The 14,951-nt window shown below is 43.3% G+C and overlaps 1 protein-coding gene across 6 annotated transcripts in view; it reads right to left on the reverse strand.

Annotated features, from left to right (window-relative positions):
* The window catches only part of Fggy (FGGY carbohydrate kinase domain containing), a 368,123-nt gene that overhangs the window by 160,997 nt on the left and 192,175 nt on the right, over positions 1-14,951 (reverse strand). For 4 of the 6 annotated variants that reach the window (XM_038332750.1, XM_038332751.1, XM_038332748.1 and 1 more), the window contains 2 exons: positions 2,878-2,981; positions 1,706-1,882 (listed from right to left, as the gene is read on the reverse strand). In XM_038332750.1, coding sequence (XP_038188678.1) covers positions 1,706-1,882; positions 2,878-2,981 — 281 coding nt within the window. The remainder of the gene's footprint in view (positions 1-1,705; positions 1,883-2,877; positions 2,982-14,951) is intronic. The other 2 variants (XM_038332754.1, XM_038332752.1) reach the window with 1 other exon arrangement.

The raw sequence follows: 14,951 nt of genomic DNA on the forward strand, positions 1-14,951 counted from the left end.
ATACCTCCCGGCTCCCACCAAGCTGTCCTGGAGAATACTCCTCTCCCCTTCGGACAAGTTCACTGGAGAACTTGCTGCTGAGCTGTTGCCTGACTTGACAGCTCCCATAAAGGGGGTGCTGGAGCTGTGGCAAGGATCTGTTCCCTGACCCTGTGACTTCTTGGCCTCTGGCTAACCCCTGCTGTGTGAGATCCTGCATTTTGAAGAGTTGGGAGTGATTAACTCTGAGCAAGCTGCTCTGCTTTCATAAAGTTAAAAAAGAACAGCGTTTCCCCCTTGTTAATTAAATCGCGCACAGGGAAGATAAATGTGCAGCCCACACTTGTATCTTCTAAAATATCAAAGGCCCCATTAGTGGGTCTTGTGTTCTGCCTCAGGCCATTTCTCCCCATTCCTGGTGGTAACAGGGACGTGGAGATGAAGGCCTTCAGAGAATTTACCAATACGAAATGATTTGGCCATTCATTTATTCATTTGTTACATTGTGGTGAATCAGAAAGAGGCAACCTGGATCAGTGCAAAATATTCCAGGGATTTCTACCTCAGTTACTCATTGACCTGGAAATATCAGAAATGACAGACAGGGGTTGGGGTGGGGGTGTGAATGCTTTAGGTCACATTTAAACTACTTCTTGACAAACCAGGGTCCCTTTGGTACCTGTGTTCTGTTGGTGAATGTTCCCTGACAGTAGGTGGCTTTATTTGCCAGACTCACAACAAAGGGGTCCTTCAGCTTCTCTGGGCATGCTTCCTGAGACCTGTGTTTCTCCTAGACCTCACAAAGGTGTTATTGTTGCCTTCTTGCTGTGTTCCCAGCACCTGAGAGAGATCAAAGGTACGCAAGACCACAGGCTCACCCTCCTGACATAGCATTAAAGCTGATGATTAATCCCTTTAGCCTAAAGGTCTCTTCCCAGCAGCAAGTACAAAGCAGGGTGGTGGAGGGGACTGTATTTCCTGCCCAATGTAAGACAATAAACTGACATTTTATGACTGCCATTCACTCTATCCAATGCAGCTGCCCATCAAATTTGTTAAAACCCCAACAGCTGTCCCATGTAAGCTACTTATGCTACTGGGACACTTTTATAGGAACATCATCATTATTTTTAAATCTCTACGATGTGCATGTCATATTCACATTGGATAAAATGCACATTATCCAAACACTGTATGGAACAGTCTTGCCTTTTGTATGATGGAGGAAGAACCCGAGGCTTAGAGAGGTTGAGCTGTTCACTCAGGTCACAGGGCCAAAAGAGTTACAAGTAGATTTTACAACCTGCATCTGGTAACCAGCAAGCCTACAATCTCCCCATTCTGCATGTGATAAGCAATCATGATATCAAACGGTATTGAAAAAGAGGAGCTCTGTAAACATACAGAGCTAGCTGTAAGTTCTTTGTTCCAGAAACTACCGTTTTTGTGACATTGAGGAAAGAAAGAGTTTTCTGTCTTATTTTCCTAATTTGGAAAAGTTTGCTACTATAGGGAAAGTCAGCAACACCCTGAAAAAAAGAGTGTGGTAGTGAGGTCAGCTATGACGTCAGCTCACATCCACAGGGGCTGACTGCTTCAACGAAGGGACAAACTCGGACTTGTCTGAGACTCAGACTTGAGAAGCTAGATAAGTTATGTCCCACTGAAGATAGCAGCGATTGAAATGAGTTTAAGTCATTTCAGTAAGGAAAAACTCGCAGCTTACATCCACATCAAGGGAAAGGAGAGCTGGCTCGCTGTTCCACACTTCTGGTAGTAGAGCAGTTTTAGCCTTTGTAGGTCTGTCCTTCCAGTGTAGTGCATCTGGAGGAGAGTGGGTGGGACTTCGAAAGCCAGTTAAGTGCAGTGTTATGAGCTCCAGCCGAAGACACTTCTGAGAACCCTGAGTCACAATATTTTATTATAAGTACATCTCATCTATGGGGAGTCTATGCTGCCCTTTTGTTCCCAGAGTTTGGCAGCCAGGACAAAAGAGAAAGATCCAGTCAATATCACACAGAGCACTGAGTTGTGAAGAAAAGCTCAGTTTTTAATAGCTTTGCTCTCTCTTCGCAGAGATTTTGCCCTGTAGCCGACACCACTCTGTTCACCACCACCACCACCTCCTCCTCCTCCTCCTTCTCCTCCTCCTCTTCCTCCTTCTCTTCCTCCTCCTCCTCCTCCTCCTCTTCCTCCTCCTCCTCCTCCTCCTCCTCCTCCTTCTCTTCCTCCTCCTCCTCCTCCTCCTCCTCTTCCTCCTCCTCCTCCTCCTCCTCCTCCTTCACTTTCCCCTTGGTTTTACTCATCTGGGAAAAATCCAAGGGGTCGTCCATCTTAGCTTAACAGAGTAATGACTTTTAAATAAAAATATGGTAGAAATGGGTACTTATCGAAATGGAATGCTTTCAGACTCATGCATTTAAAAAAGATATAAATTTTAGGGCAGGCACTAAATTGTGCTGCAATCTTGGAGAAAGCCTTCCCACTAATTCATGGAGGAAAAATTAACAAAGTGAAAATTGCTTATCAGTGTTCTTTTGAAGTCATGATATGCAGCCCAATTCTATAGATCATCAGGACGCTCCCAGGGAGATGGATTTATATCAATGGAGGGAGAGCTCAGTGGCCAAGGAAAACACACAGGCATTTCAGGGGAGATGTAGGTACCCGCTGAGGAGAAATGTCTGGATGGCTTTGTCATCTCTGGGACCCAGGTGCACTCAGGGAGTGCCCTTTCATCTTTTTCCAACAAGTTGGCCTCTGGAAAAAGACCTGGCCAAAGGAGATGGGGAAGGGAGAGACAGAAAGAGGGGAGGAGGTGACGGAGCCAATAGTTCAAGATTTTGCCCTGGGCTGCCGCCACTGTATGTAATGGCCTTGTCTTCGTGGCACACTTACCCCCATGTGACAAGATGATGTTCCGCAGATGACAGCCAGCCGTGACGTCACTGGCTGTCCTTCACAGATGAGGCCATGACCTCTCACATCTGCTCCAATCACTCCTGTGAGAAAGTAAAACCAAACAAAATCTTCTTAAGAGAGAGAGAAAGACAGACAAGAAATCTAAAAACAAGCAAAAAGCACGTTTTTTTAAAGGCCACATAACAAGGAGAAGAATTCCATGTGTAATCTCAAAGATTATAGAATAAAAAAACCAACCAAATGAACAAAAAACTTTGCTTGCTATTTGTGGGCAAACTAGAAAGCATATTCTGTTCTTGCTTGACTCTGTCCATGTACGGCATCTAACCTTGTCAGAATAATACCAACTATAATTATTTACATAAGAGCAGCAGCCATGAAACATCTGTGCACATTAAATACCATTCTCAATGCTGTGCATGACATAGATCTCTTGATATTAACACTGTCTAGCAGATATAATTAATGCCATAGACAGACGCCAAAGGAAAAGCAGGTCTGCAGAGGCCAAGTGACATGTCCAAGGTCAAAGTGTTAGCAAGAAGCAAGTCCTTCTGGCTGGAATCCCGTTTAACTCATTGTATCCCAGTGCCAAGGCAGGCAAAAGCAAATGTCTGAATCTTTTTGACATTCATGTCTCCGTTCTTATTTCTACTCCCTCACAAAGCTCCAAGTGTGAAAGGTGAGTTCCCATTCTAAGAATTCCACGCAGCAGGGAGCTTCCCAGCAACAAGAGAGGTGTGGGGGAGCAGTGTCCACACGGCTCCCTGGGTTCCTTGGTACTGGGAGAGCAAGAGAGGTTGCTAACACAAAGAGAGTTAGTAAGAGTTCCTCCACCTTCATTTACTCAAATAGCCATCTAGAACCTTGGCTTCTTTTTTCTTTTTGGTGCAGCATGCTATGGGAGCCAGTTACATGCAAATCCGCATGACGACAGTAGGAAGAGATGACAGATGAGCAGGGTAGGGCAGACCCTGGGATGTGGAGAGAACAGCTTGAGCTCACGCATCGCCTACACTACCCTGCTCGCAATCTGCACTGCAGGATGCTCACTCATTCATACCTGCTTTGTGCGAGCTCCTTCCTCTGCCTGGAACCTATGCTGCTGTTCTTCAACCCCTCTCCCAAATCAACCCTTGGTTAGTCTTCAGTGAGCGCCACTTCCTCAGAGCTTCTAGGAACTTTGTTGTCTCCCTGTTCAATAATCTCATGGACCTTGACTACCCCAGCACAAGATACTTGGAATTTTGAAATATCAAATTTCTCGATAAAGGTTGTAAGAAGTTAGCACTGCCTTACTCACGTGCCTACGGGAGTTGCTAGCCAGGGCCCAGACTGAGAATAAGAATGCTTATAAATACACGATTAATTAAACAAGACCTTGCACTCGCATGCACGCAGTCTGGTGAGGTAGAGAGAACCTTAAATGAAGAATTTCAACCCAGAAGGATAAGTCCACATTCAGAAACCACACATCTCAAGTTCAGATTCTCCAAGACTTGCTAAGCGAAAGGCAGAATAGGGGATGTCACAACAGGCAACAAGTCTGCAGATATTGATGGACTCATTTGCTTGGCAAAGTGGGAAAGGAGAACCTGACTTGGGGGAGCAGTAACTTGCTCCAAGATCTTTCCCAAGTCTACCTTCAGGCCCAGATGTTCAGATGTCCAACAGCATGGGAAGCCTAGTTCTTCCAAAGTCTCTGTCAATTCTACCAAGTAGGTAACTGAGGTCTTAAACCTATTTGCTTTCAGATCAAGCTTACTGTTCTGTTCTTTAAGACAGAGGTTGTCCCTATAGAATACAATGCATAGTCTCAGTCAAGATCAGCCCTTCCAGGAGATATAGGGGCTAGAGAAAAGAAGATACCCTCATCCAAGCCAGGGCTCACATTGAAGATGGGGTTTTGTGGCTGTCAGCTCTGTGGAAAAAGTAACAATGGCTCCCGCACATTCTAGTGTCTTTCACCCGCAGACTACAGTAACTCAGCCCTCTTCCCCTCACTGGAAGACTGGCCTGCAGCTTCTTAGGTGCAGTATCTGGCTGACATGTCTGTGTATGAAATTCTTACTCAAGCACACAGTGCTGACATTTTCCAGTGAGTTTGGAGTCCCCGGTTTAGAACATTGAAACTTTGGAACCTCAAAATACGAGCAAATTTTAACTGTCTCTCTTGTATGACCTTGCTATCAGTGTGTTTTATTTTCTCTGTAAAACAGCTTACTAATATGCCTGGGACTATTACTATCCTCATTTTACAAGTGAGGAGACTTAGGCTTAGGAAGGAAAGGAAACATCACCAGGGCACAGGGCTCTAAGAAGCGGGGCTGTGGTTTATACTAAGATAATATGACTACCAAGTGTTGGTTCTTCACCATGAAGAGTCAGGTTTTTCTCCAAGGCCAGCGAGCCAATGTTTACTGTCTAAACATCTCAAAATACTGGGGTGTCAAAAGTATTGGTGTGAGATCCCTGACAGAAAGTAGGCAGACAACTGTTGGGCCTTCGGGTAACAAAGAGCTCAGGGATTCCTGCCGACGGACCTCACTAACTGGTTCCATTTGTGCCAAGTGCAGGAATTCCAACATTACAAGGTCATTCCATTCTAAGAAGTCTCAAAGATGAGGAAAGAAGAAACTGATGGCGTTTGACCTTGTGTCCCCTAGTCAGTAGTCACCATGGATTTATCTAAGCTTAGAAGGTAACAACTAGGGAGTTAAAATGAGAAAATAGTAGAATCTGGAAATAAACATCTGCTATAAAGTAGGAAAGATAATAAAATCAGTGTGCTGATGTTGAGACAGTATTCACAACACAGATGTCTAACCAGCAGTTACTGTCGCCGTCACCAACACCATTGGCACGTCCCTCACTATCACAGCACCCTCACGTGAACTACCTCTAAAGAATCCACCGTATCTTCCGCTGCTTCACGCAAACATCAGATACCTAAGATAATCTGGGTACCATGGTAAGCTATTTTCATACTCTGTGTTAATGTTCGCAATTATTCATATTTGCAAGAAATTCTTTAAGTGGTAAATATGCTTTCTTTCCACGGAAACAAAGAATCAGAGTGTTCAGCCTTTGGGGTCATACAGATACAAAAACCAGCGCCAACATTTGACATGGTTCTCTGGGGCTCTGAAGCCCATGATTTCTCATTGTTTTTCTCATTTTCTGGTTTCAATTTAATTGTCATATAAAGGTAAATGATTTTGGAAATGTTGTGTACTATGGAGCATATTGAGTGCCCTAGTCAACAACTTGAAAAATCCAAGTTTTAGTAACCCTCAATTCTGCCACAAATTTGAACGTGTTCCCCTATTTCTGAAATGAGAGAATGGAACCAGATAATGGTTCTTCCTCGGCTGTTCTCAGTACATATTATACTCAGGTCTTCTAATACACCTGCTGGAAACCTAAGAGCCAAATGTTCCTTCAAGACCCTTACTCTCCAGTCCTGAGACAGACACCAGCCACACTTGGTTGAATCAGCAAGAAGTTTGCTCTAACAAGTTTTCCAGTGAGGAAGCTTCTTTGTACTGCTGGGTGCCATCTTGAGCTCAACAGCAGCACACAGGTAATTCACTCCATGAGACCACATCAATCTGAACGGTGCCGTTCTCCTTTTCCTGAGGCCTCGTGAGCCCCCAAGACAAGAGGTCCAACTACAATCAGGGAATAGCAAGAGATGGTGAGTGGGGAAGCCTTTTTTCCTTTCTGAATAAACACATCTCACAATCTGTAGTGAAACCTACAGGTTACACTCCTACACGGGGAAATGATGCATGGGATGCGACTCTAGCAAGCACAGCCTTCCACAATGCTGGGGTCTTTCATACAATCTATGTCAGTTTATTCCGAATTCTTCAGAAAGCTTGCTGACCAGGAGAAGAAGCAACTCAAGAATGAGCACCGAGCAAAAAATAGTCACCTTTAAAATCAGGTGTGTTCTCTGAACCTTGCACAATGCCTAACAGTTGGTGACTGCTCAGTTGATTTTTTTTGTTGTTGTTGTTGGCAAACAATTATATCTTGTGTTGTTTTGAAAAATAACTATGAAGAAAATAAGCTTACTGGTTCAAGGAACCAGCTCAGTGCCTCCCACTTACTGACTCTCTCTCTCTCTCCTCAGAACTTGGCATAGTTCATATAAAGGAACATGGTTCAAAACAAAACTTAAAAGGAAAAGTGAAACCAAGGGGCAATTTTCTGCTGTACCTCCACACGCTTCTCCCGCACCCCATCCATCTTCCCTGCGGACATTCTCTGAGCCCCTACCTTACTCACAAACAGAAAAACTAAAGACTTTGCAAATGTTATGATTTAAGAGTCCATTATCCTGTAATTTATCCTACCACAACTGCTTTGAAATTTTTATAGGGTCATATGGAAGAAAAACATCCCAAGTTCTAGCATTTGTGTTATAATTATGTCTCACTTTATAGCTATAGAACAGTACTTCAGCATTTGCAAGCACCCGCCAACACTGCATCCTTTATTCCAGTTCCGTTTGAAAGAACTGAATTTCAGAGATGTGAAGTAATTCATCACACGCTGCTCAGAGGCAGAGGTAGGGCTCACACAAGGATTTACTGAGTCTCTTCATCTCAAGTGCTGGCATGTGGAAAGAGGATTCTCTTGACGAAACAGTCTGAGACCCTTCACAGAAAAAGACAAAAGGTGAATTTTGAACATGTCTTGAGACTTCATCAACTCTTGATTCAGCCATTAGAAGGAATGATCTGACGAATAAGGTCAATCAAATGAGTTGTTTGACTAAGCTAGCTGGCAGGTTGGCATTTGTGGGAAGACCATTCCACATGGACCACCAGCCTCCTGTGTGGAACATTTAGGGGCAACTGCAAGGTCCTAGATGGGCAAGAACTTAGCACAGATGTTTCCTTTGCTCAAGGCCTAACTCTGGTCTACATTTGGACACACAATTCTGTAATATTGATTAATATTTATGCTATATAGAACCTAATATAATGGGATGACATAATGGAGAAGTATTTAAAGATTCATTCATCCTGTGACTTTGGTTACAGTTCAAATCCTTTTTTATGCCTCAGTTTTCACATATATGCAGTTAGAAAACACCTTCCTCATAGGATTGTTTATACATGCTAATATATTTAAAATGCTTAGGCCAGTCCTATCTTAGTAGCACAGTCTTTGTACACGAATGTGTTCTGTGTTGAAAATGTCCAGTTCAGCAATTAGCAAGGAGTTCCATGTCACTACTGAGCAACTGAAATACGGCTTGCAAAACTGAGCAACTAAATTTCTATTTTACTCAATTTTAATTAAGTTAAATTCAAATCCCCAAATAATACTAGTGATTTATCAGGTAGTACAGGTTAGCCCAAACTTCACACCATATGCATGTTTGTTGTTTCTTTTATCATTTTGTCATTACAATAATTGTTATTTAGTTTGATGTATTTCCTAATACTTAGACTTCAATTTTGTTTATATGATTTTGGGTAATGCTTTGAAATATAGATATGGAACCTTAGTTTCCATTTCGGAAGACACTGATAGTACAAATTTACGAAAGTGCTATGGAGATTGACAAGTACAGATTGACAATGGTTCTGATCAAATGAGAGCCATGCAATCCAGGAGCTACATCGGTGTCTGAACAAACAGGATTCCCTGTTGTCTTTTTCACAGATCCTGGAGCATGTACCCTTTGCTCCCTTTGGTGGTTTGAATGGAAAATGTCTCTTTCATTGAGCATTTCCTTATACTACTCCCAGTGTCTAAATCTTTCTGGATCATGTCCCTCTGTGTCTGCTAAGCAGGGCAGCCAGGCAGGACACCTTCTGCGCCTCAAAGGCTGAGTCTAATCCTCTATATCCATGTGTGTGTGTGTGTGTGTGTGTGTGTATATACATATATAAACAATAATCATTAAACAAGAGGTCATGAATTTGGGAGTGATGGGAACATGGAAGGAGTTGGAGGGGAGGTGAAAGAAAGGAAGGAAATAATACAGAAGTAATAATCATGTACACAGTCCTCAAAAAGTACACCTGAATTTTAAAAATCCCTATGATTTAAGTCTAGGGAGATTTCACACACCTTGACAATGTCCTCGCCCCACTCCAGGACCTGGAGTGTAGTAAATCTTATGGAGATAGCTGAGCCCTTTGGGTATAGTGATTAAGAAGAGAGAGCTCTCTGGAATTAGATGGCACAGTTTCAAGTCTTGCAAATGAGTGAAATCTTAAAAACCTTCTTATGCCTCAGTTTCCCGAACTGTCAGATTAGAAAGATAATAGTTGGTAGCCCGTGGGCTTCCATGAAGGTTACATGAGTAGACAAAGCCTGGGACAGGTTCCGCCACACGTTCATCTTCCTTCCTGCCACCACCACAGTGCTGCACTCCTAGTGCTGGAAACAGGGCTTGGCATGGCAGCTCAGACGCTACTCTAACTTGGTGTACATGTTGCCAGGCTGACTCCATCTTTTGCAGATGGACCAGACATTTGCTTCCTGTCCTTTATATACAGCTCATGACAGAATAATTCAGAGGTGGAAGATATATCAGATAATGCAACAACTCAGGCTAATATTGTAAACACTGGCATTAGTAAGAGTAACCCAAAAAGTTAATTCAACTGTGCAAAAGCCATAATTAGACAAAGCATCATATAAACTGCAATCCAATTTGTGATGGTGTTAATCATTTTTGTCTTACTGACAGATTCTTCCATAATTGGAACTAATGAGAAACCAATACGAAGTCCTAATGGCAATTGAGGAAACAGAAAACCAAGAACAGACCCTCAGATAATTGGGTCTTATTCCTTTGTTCCTCATCTCTACCCAGAGAGATCAAATCTCAAAGGCTGGCTAATGTGTAATAGCTTGGAAATGTGAGACTTAAATAACACTAGCAAAAGCCCTAGTTAGGAAAAAGCAAAAGTTTGATTTCTTCCCAACCTCACCAAGCCATCCAGACGACAGGTACCTCATCATTTATACCTTTACAAAAGACTCACAGGGGTCACGCACAGCAAAGTGTCATGTTGAAATCCAATCCTACTCAAGTTAACTCGCAAAAATTACTTTTTTATTTTTTTAATAAAAAAATAAGAAAATTGACTTAAGTACCACAAATGTTTACTATGGAATATGACCTTAAGTACATTCAAAACTGCAACTCGAAATCATTCAGTTGATTGTTGACATCTTACAAATGAACTGACTAACACAATTACTTATTGGTCCCTAATAATAATCCAGACGCCCAGTATCAAGTGCTAGAAAACTAAAGATAGAAGTTCTTCCCTCTGTTCTACAAGATTCCAATCTACTGGGTGTGGAAGGGACACAAGGAGACAAGGAGATACTGACAAAACAGGCAGTCAATGAGCTAAGTCTCAGGGGAGGGTGGGGCCTCCAAACTTGACCTCTCTCAGACAGCCAGGAAGGTTCCAGAGGCAAATGAGATAGGAAGAACTATGCCAATTTGTTGGGAGTTACTGGGGGCTGTGGGTCCTGGGACCCTGAATTTCCTTTGAGTGGCTTCTTTTTCCTATGCTTGCAGCAGCTCTGAACAAAACAACTTGTTTTCCTCTACTCTGAGCAGCATGCAGCTGCTCTGAGCACAAGACCCTAATGGCAGGCTGGTGGGGCTGCAGCTGAAAGATCCGAGAGCTGGGGCGTGGCCAGAGCCCTATATAAGCTTCCTCAGAGCACAATAAACTTGGCACTCTTGTGACCCATGTCTCTGTGTGTCTCTGCCTCTGTGCTTTTAAGTTTCCAGCTTAGTTCCCGGCTTGTGTACCACCTGTAGTATCCCTGGAGCTACAGGCATAGCCTCCACGTAGCAATGTGCTTTACACCAGTTAGCAAGGAAGAGTTTGAGGAAAAGGGGGTGTATTAGCTAGATCTTTAGAGAAGAGATATTAAGACAAGGCACAAATGAGAAGAGTAGTTGCTTGAGGAGTCTGCTGAGTTAGCAGCCGAAGCAGATGGGGCTGCCTGCTGCAGAACTTCGCTGCTCACAGTCTGATGTCAGATCTAAACCCAATCCTCGGCTCTACCTCAGTTCTCTGCGTTAACCTTTACACGGAAATACACCTCTTCGAGCCCCAAGTTTCTCAGCTACAGGCGAAGAATACTGCCTTCTACTCCATTCAGCCATTATTCTCAGTATTTGTGTTCAATGCGGTACAGGAAACGCTGTCTCACTACGTGCTGTATGCGAGTCCTGAGTGTTTTGTGCTAAAGGCACTGAATAAAACTCAGAAGGACCTCTGAAGCAGGAGGAAAAGCCTTGTGTTTTCTGACCATGACCCTGAGGCAGGTCATCAAGCCTCCACATTACAAATGCTCCCCAGAGGTGAGCCTCATCCTTTCCTCAGGGAGAAAAGCTCTCAGAGAAGCCTCTCAACAGAGGTCGTACAGAGCCACCCCTAGTTCAGTACTGCTGGGCTGTACTTCCTGCACTCTCCTTCCCACTTTCTCTTTGTAAAACCTAGCCTAAGGTACTCAGTGAACCATTTCTTTGGGTCTTCCTGGCCAGGAGGGTGCTCACAGCACATCTGTTATCCCTCTTGTGCTACAGGGGCTGCTGACACGAGTCCCAGGCAGGTTCAGTAAAGGTAAGTCTTCTTTCTCCTGCATCATTATGTCCAGAGCCCCGATCCTGGGCAAGCTCAACTAGCCTGTCACTATGTGTGAAACACACGGCCCTGGACCTGTGACACAGGGCTATTAATACTCTCTCCCAGGGAAAACAGACATTGGTTTTCTCTAGCAGAATTTCCCTTGCCAGTAGACAAATGGTTTCATTTAAAAGATTATCTGCAGTTTCTCTTCCTGGAGATGGAAAAAGGAAGCAGTAGTCCTGACAAAGCAACCCAAGAGACATCAGGAGGACCCCAAGCGGGCATGGGAAGGCTTAGATTCCTCAGGACCCATGAGCTAAAGACAGAGGGCTAACACATCAAAGAGAAAGACCTCTCTGACATCTGACTGCACCTCCTTGCTTGGTATGGATTTCGGTTCCGTCGCAAACTTCTAGAGGTTTTGTGGGGTTAGTTGAACATTGACAGGCCAAAGCTTGGAATTCAGTCTAAGAGCCAAAGGCAGGCCCCGTTTCTAAGAGGCCAGCAGTTCCCCTGGAGAGTGTCAAGGGCCCTGCTACACCTAGACTGATTAATCATGCCTGGTCCCAAGCTTCAGACAATAAAGGGACTGAAAGGAAAAACAGATCCCTGAGGCTGGGTTTTATTTAATTCTATCCCTATTTCCCCATCTCCAGGAGACTGGGAGTGGGAACATAAGGTGACCCCTCACCCATAGAGTCAGACTGCAGGGAGGGGTATGAAGTGACATGGGGCCAGCAGACTTGACTAGGAGAAAGGCTCAAGGTTGTACCACAGTGAAGGACATGTGGCTAAAAGAACTTAAAAAAAAAGAATAAAAGCTTAGGTAAATAAACAGTACAGAAAAAGGGATGAAAAGGAGAATTACAGGGTCTCCAAAGGAAAGTACTGGCACATCTCAAGAACTGCCGGGAGAAGAGAGACTCCAAGATTCGGCCATTCCAGAAGGTTCTACTCCTGTACCTGTCTCTGATCTGATGCCCATCTTCTCTCCTTGCCCTACATCCTCCCTGGCTCCACAGGCAATGGGAACCAGTCAAAGGGGTCACTGGCATTGAGGGAGAAACTTCTAGTGTCCTTTTGGGCATGAGTGCTTTTTCTGAACCTGGTCTCTGGAGAGTGGAGGGGAAGATGTAAAATGAAAAGTAGAAGAGACTGAGAGAGGGCTGGTTCTGACAAAAGGGCACTGGTTCCTGGTGGGCCCTATGTCCTGATGACTGTCTCTTCTTGTCTATCCAGAAGCTTCACTCCACACCCATTTACTGAGCCCCACTTCAGGGGAACAGTGCTCTCAGAATTAACAACTACAGTCTTCTAGGAGTTTCCACCACCCGGGAGCCCCACACTCTTATCTCTATGCATAGGTCGACTGCGAGTGCCTTCAAGATCCTCTCAAAGTAGCCTTCTTGTACCTGCCATGTGGTCCTTAGACAGCATTTCTGAGGTCCTCTCTTCACAGACCTTAGGATAATCACCTTCTTTGCAACCCTTAGGGATGCTGTTGCAATGGTGTCTGTTGTGCATGGCTTCTGGACCCACATTTCTCTTCAGTACATGCTGCATACTCATCTTCTTTTTCCCTCATCTTGGGCTGGTTCTCCTACTAAACTTGGTATTTCTCTCAGAAACCAGTGTTACTTTTCCTGTTCCTACCACGCAAGACTGATAAGCATGAGTTATCACATACAAAGGGAGTTAGTATGTGCAGAATCTCCTTTATAAGGGAGTTAGTATGTGCAGAATCTCCTTTATAAGGGAAGAAAATTTTAAATGATTTTAAAAAATAACACTCACTCATCTTAACCCTCAATCCCTCCCCCAGACACACACACACATAAGGCAAACTTAAAAGGTGACCAGGTCAGTCCAATTTCCTTGCCCTTTGGAACAAGACTCCTCGTGTATCTATCATGGGCTAGGGAGACACGATGTAACACTTGCCACAGGGCTCTAAACTACTGGTCCCAGAGGAGGGGCTGTGCTGTCTGTGGGCATCACCCCCTAAACTAGCCCAGGCTTTCCCTCATCCATATCCTACCCTCTTCCCTACCATATACCTGTAGTATGGTAGTAGGACCTACTGTGGCAGGCCAGCAGGCATAATTTCTTAATTTTGAGAAGCATCTTACTTTTTATATGTACGGGTGCTGTGCTTGTAGATATTTTTATGTGTCAAATGTCTGGCAGAGGCCAGAAGATGGGGTCAGACTCCCTGGAACCGGATCTGCATATGTTTGTGAGCTGCCATGTGGTGCTAAACATCGAAGCCAGAGCCTCAGAAAGAGCAAGTACAGATCTTAAGCACCAACCCATCTCCAGTCCATCCAGTAATCCTTAGCAATTTCTGGTTAGCATACCCCTTTTTTGTTGATCAACAGAAATTGTTTACACACTCTTGATATAAGTCCTATGCTGCAGGAACTGAAAATACGTGAGGCTTGCATTTTTACTCATTTTAATGAAAATTCTTAATTTTAATGTAGCCTAAATTACAAACCTTCCCTTTATGGTTACACTGATTCTGCTGTCCTATTAAGGATATTTGCCAATCTCGGATCATCTATTATTTAAAACCTTCGTATCTTACACTTCCTATTTAGATATACAATCTATGTGGGATTTATTTTTATGTTAGAAATGAGTATGGTGACAAAATTAATTTTCCCATTTGATAGCCAATTATCACCGTTTCATTTAATAACACGCCCTAAGTCACAGCTCTGCAGGGTCAACACTGTAACTAAACAAACTGCCCATGCAAGGGTGTTTGGTTCTAGAGGCTCTGGTTACCCTACTCTCAGGTAGTCTGGAGAAGCTTTGGTATTTGTCAGTTGTATGTTTCCTGTCATATTGACTCTTTCCACGTAAGATTAAAATGACTTCTGATCTCCAGTTCTTTACACATGTATTTACTACAGCCTGAACTGGACTGCACTGAATCTACAGAACACTGGGAAGAACTGTCAGATTTGCCCCTGAGTCTTCCGATATTTCCTTATGACATCGAAACACGCACTAATGCTTTAGCGCTTCTCACATTCATGTCTTTCATATCTTTGTATCTGGTAATACTGGAAATCAGGCTATTGACAATGCATTACTTTCTGAGCAAACGTTTCTGACTATAGATGTGAAATTGAATTTTACTTTCTTTTGCAGTAGCAATCCTGTTAAGTTCCTATCTTATTAAATTTTAATACTTTATAGATTCCATTGCTTTTCTAAATGTATATAATTGTATATGAAGTCAACTTTATTTCTTTCTAAAATTTGTATTTTAAATTTATTTTTAACCTGTTACATTGGTTAGGAGTCTCAACATGATGAATAGTAGACATAATGGGAGTGGCAACATGTTCAGAATGGTATATGCCTTATGATTTTTGTGTAGATATCCTTATTCAAAATAAAGAAGTTCTG

Source organism: Arvicola amphibius, chromosome 6 (assembly GCF_903992535.2).
Source record: "Arvicola amphibius chromosome 6, mArvAmp1.2, whole genome shotgun sequence".
Taxonomy (NCBI): Eukaryota; Metazoa; Chordata; class Mammalia; order Rodentia; family Cricetidae; genus Arvicola; species Arvicola amphibius.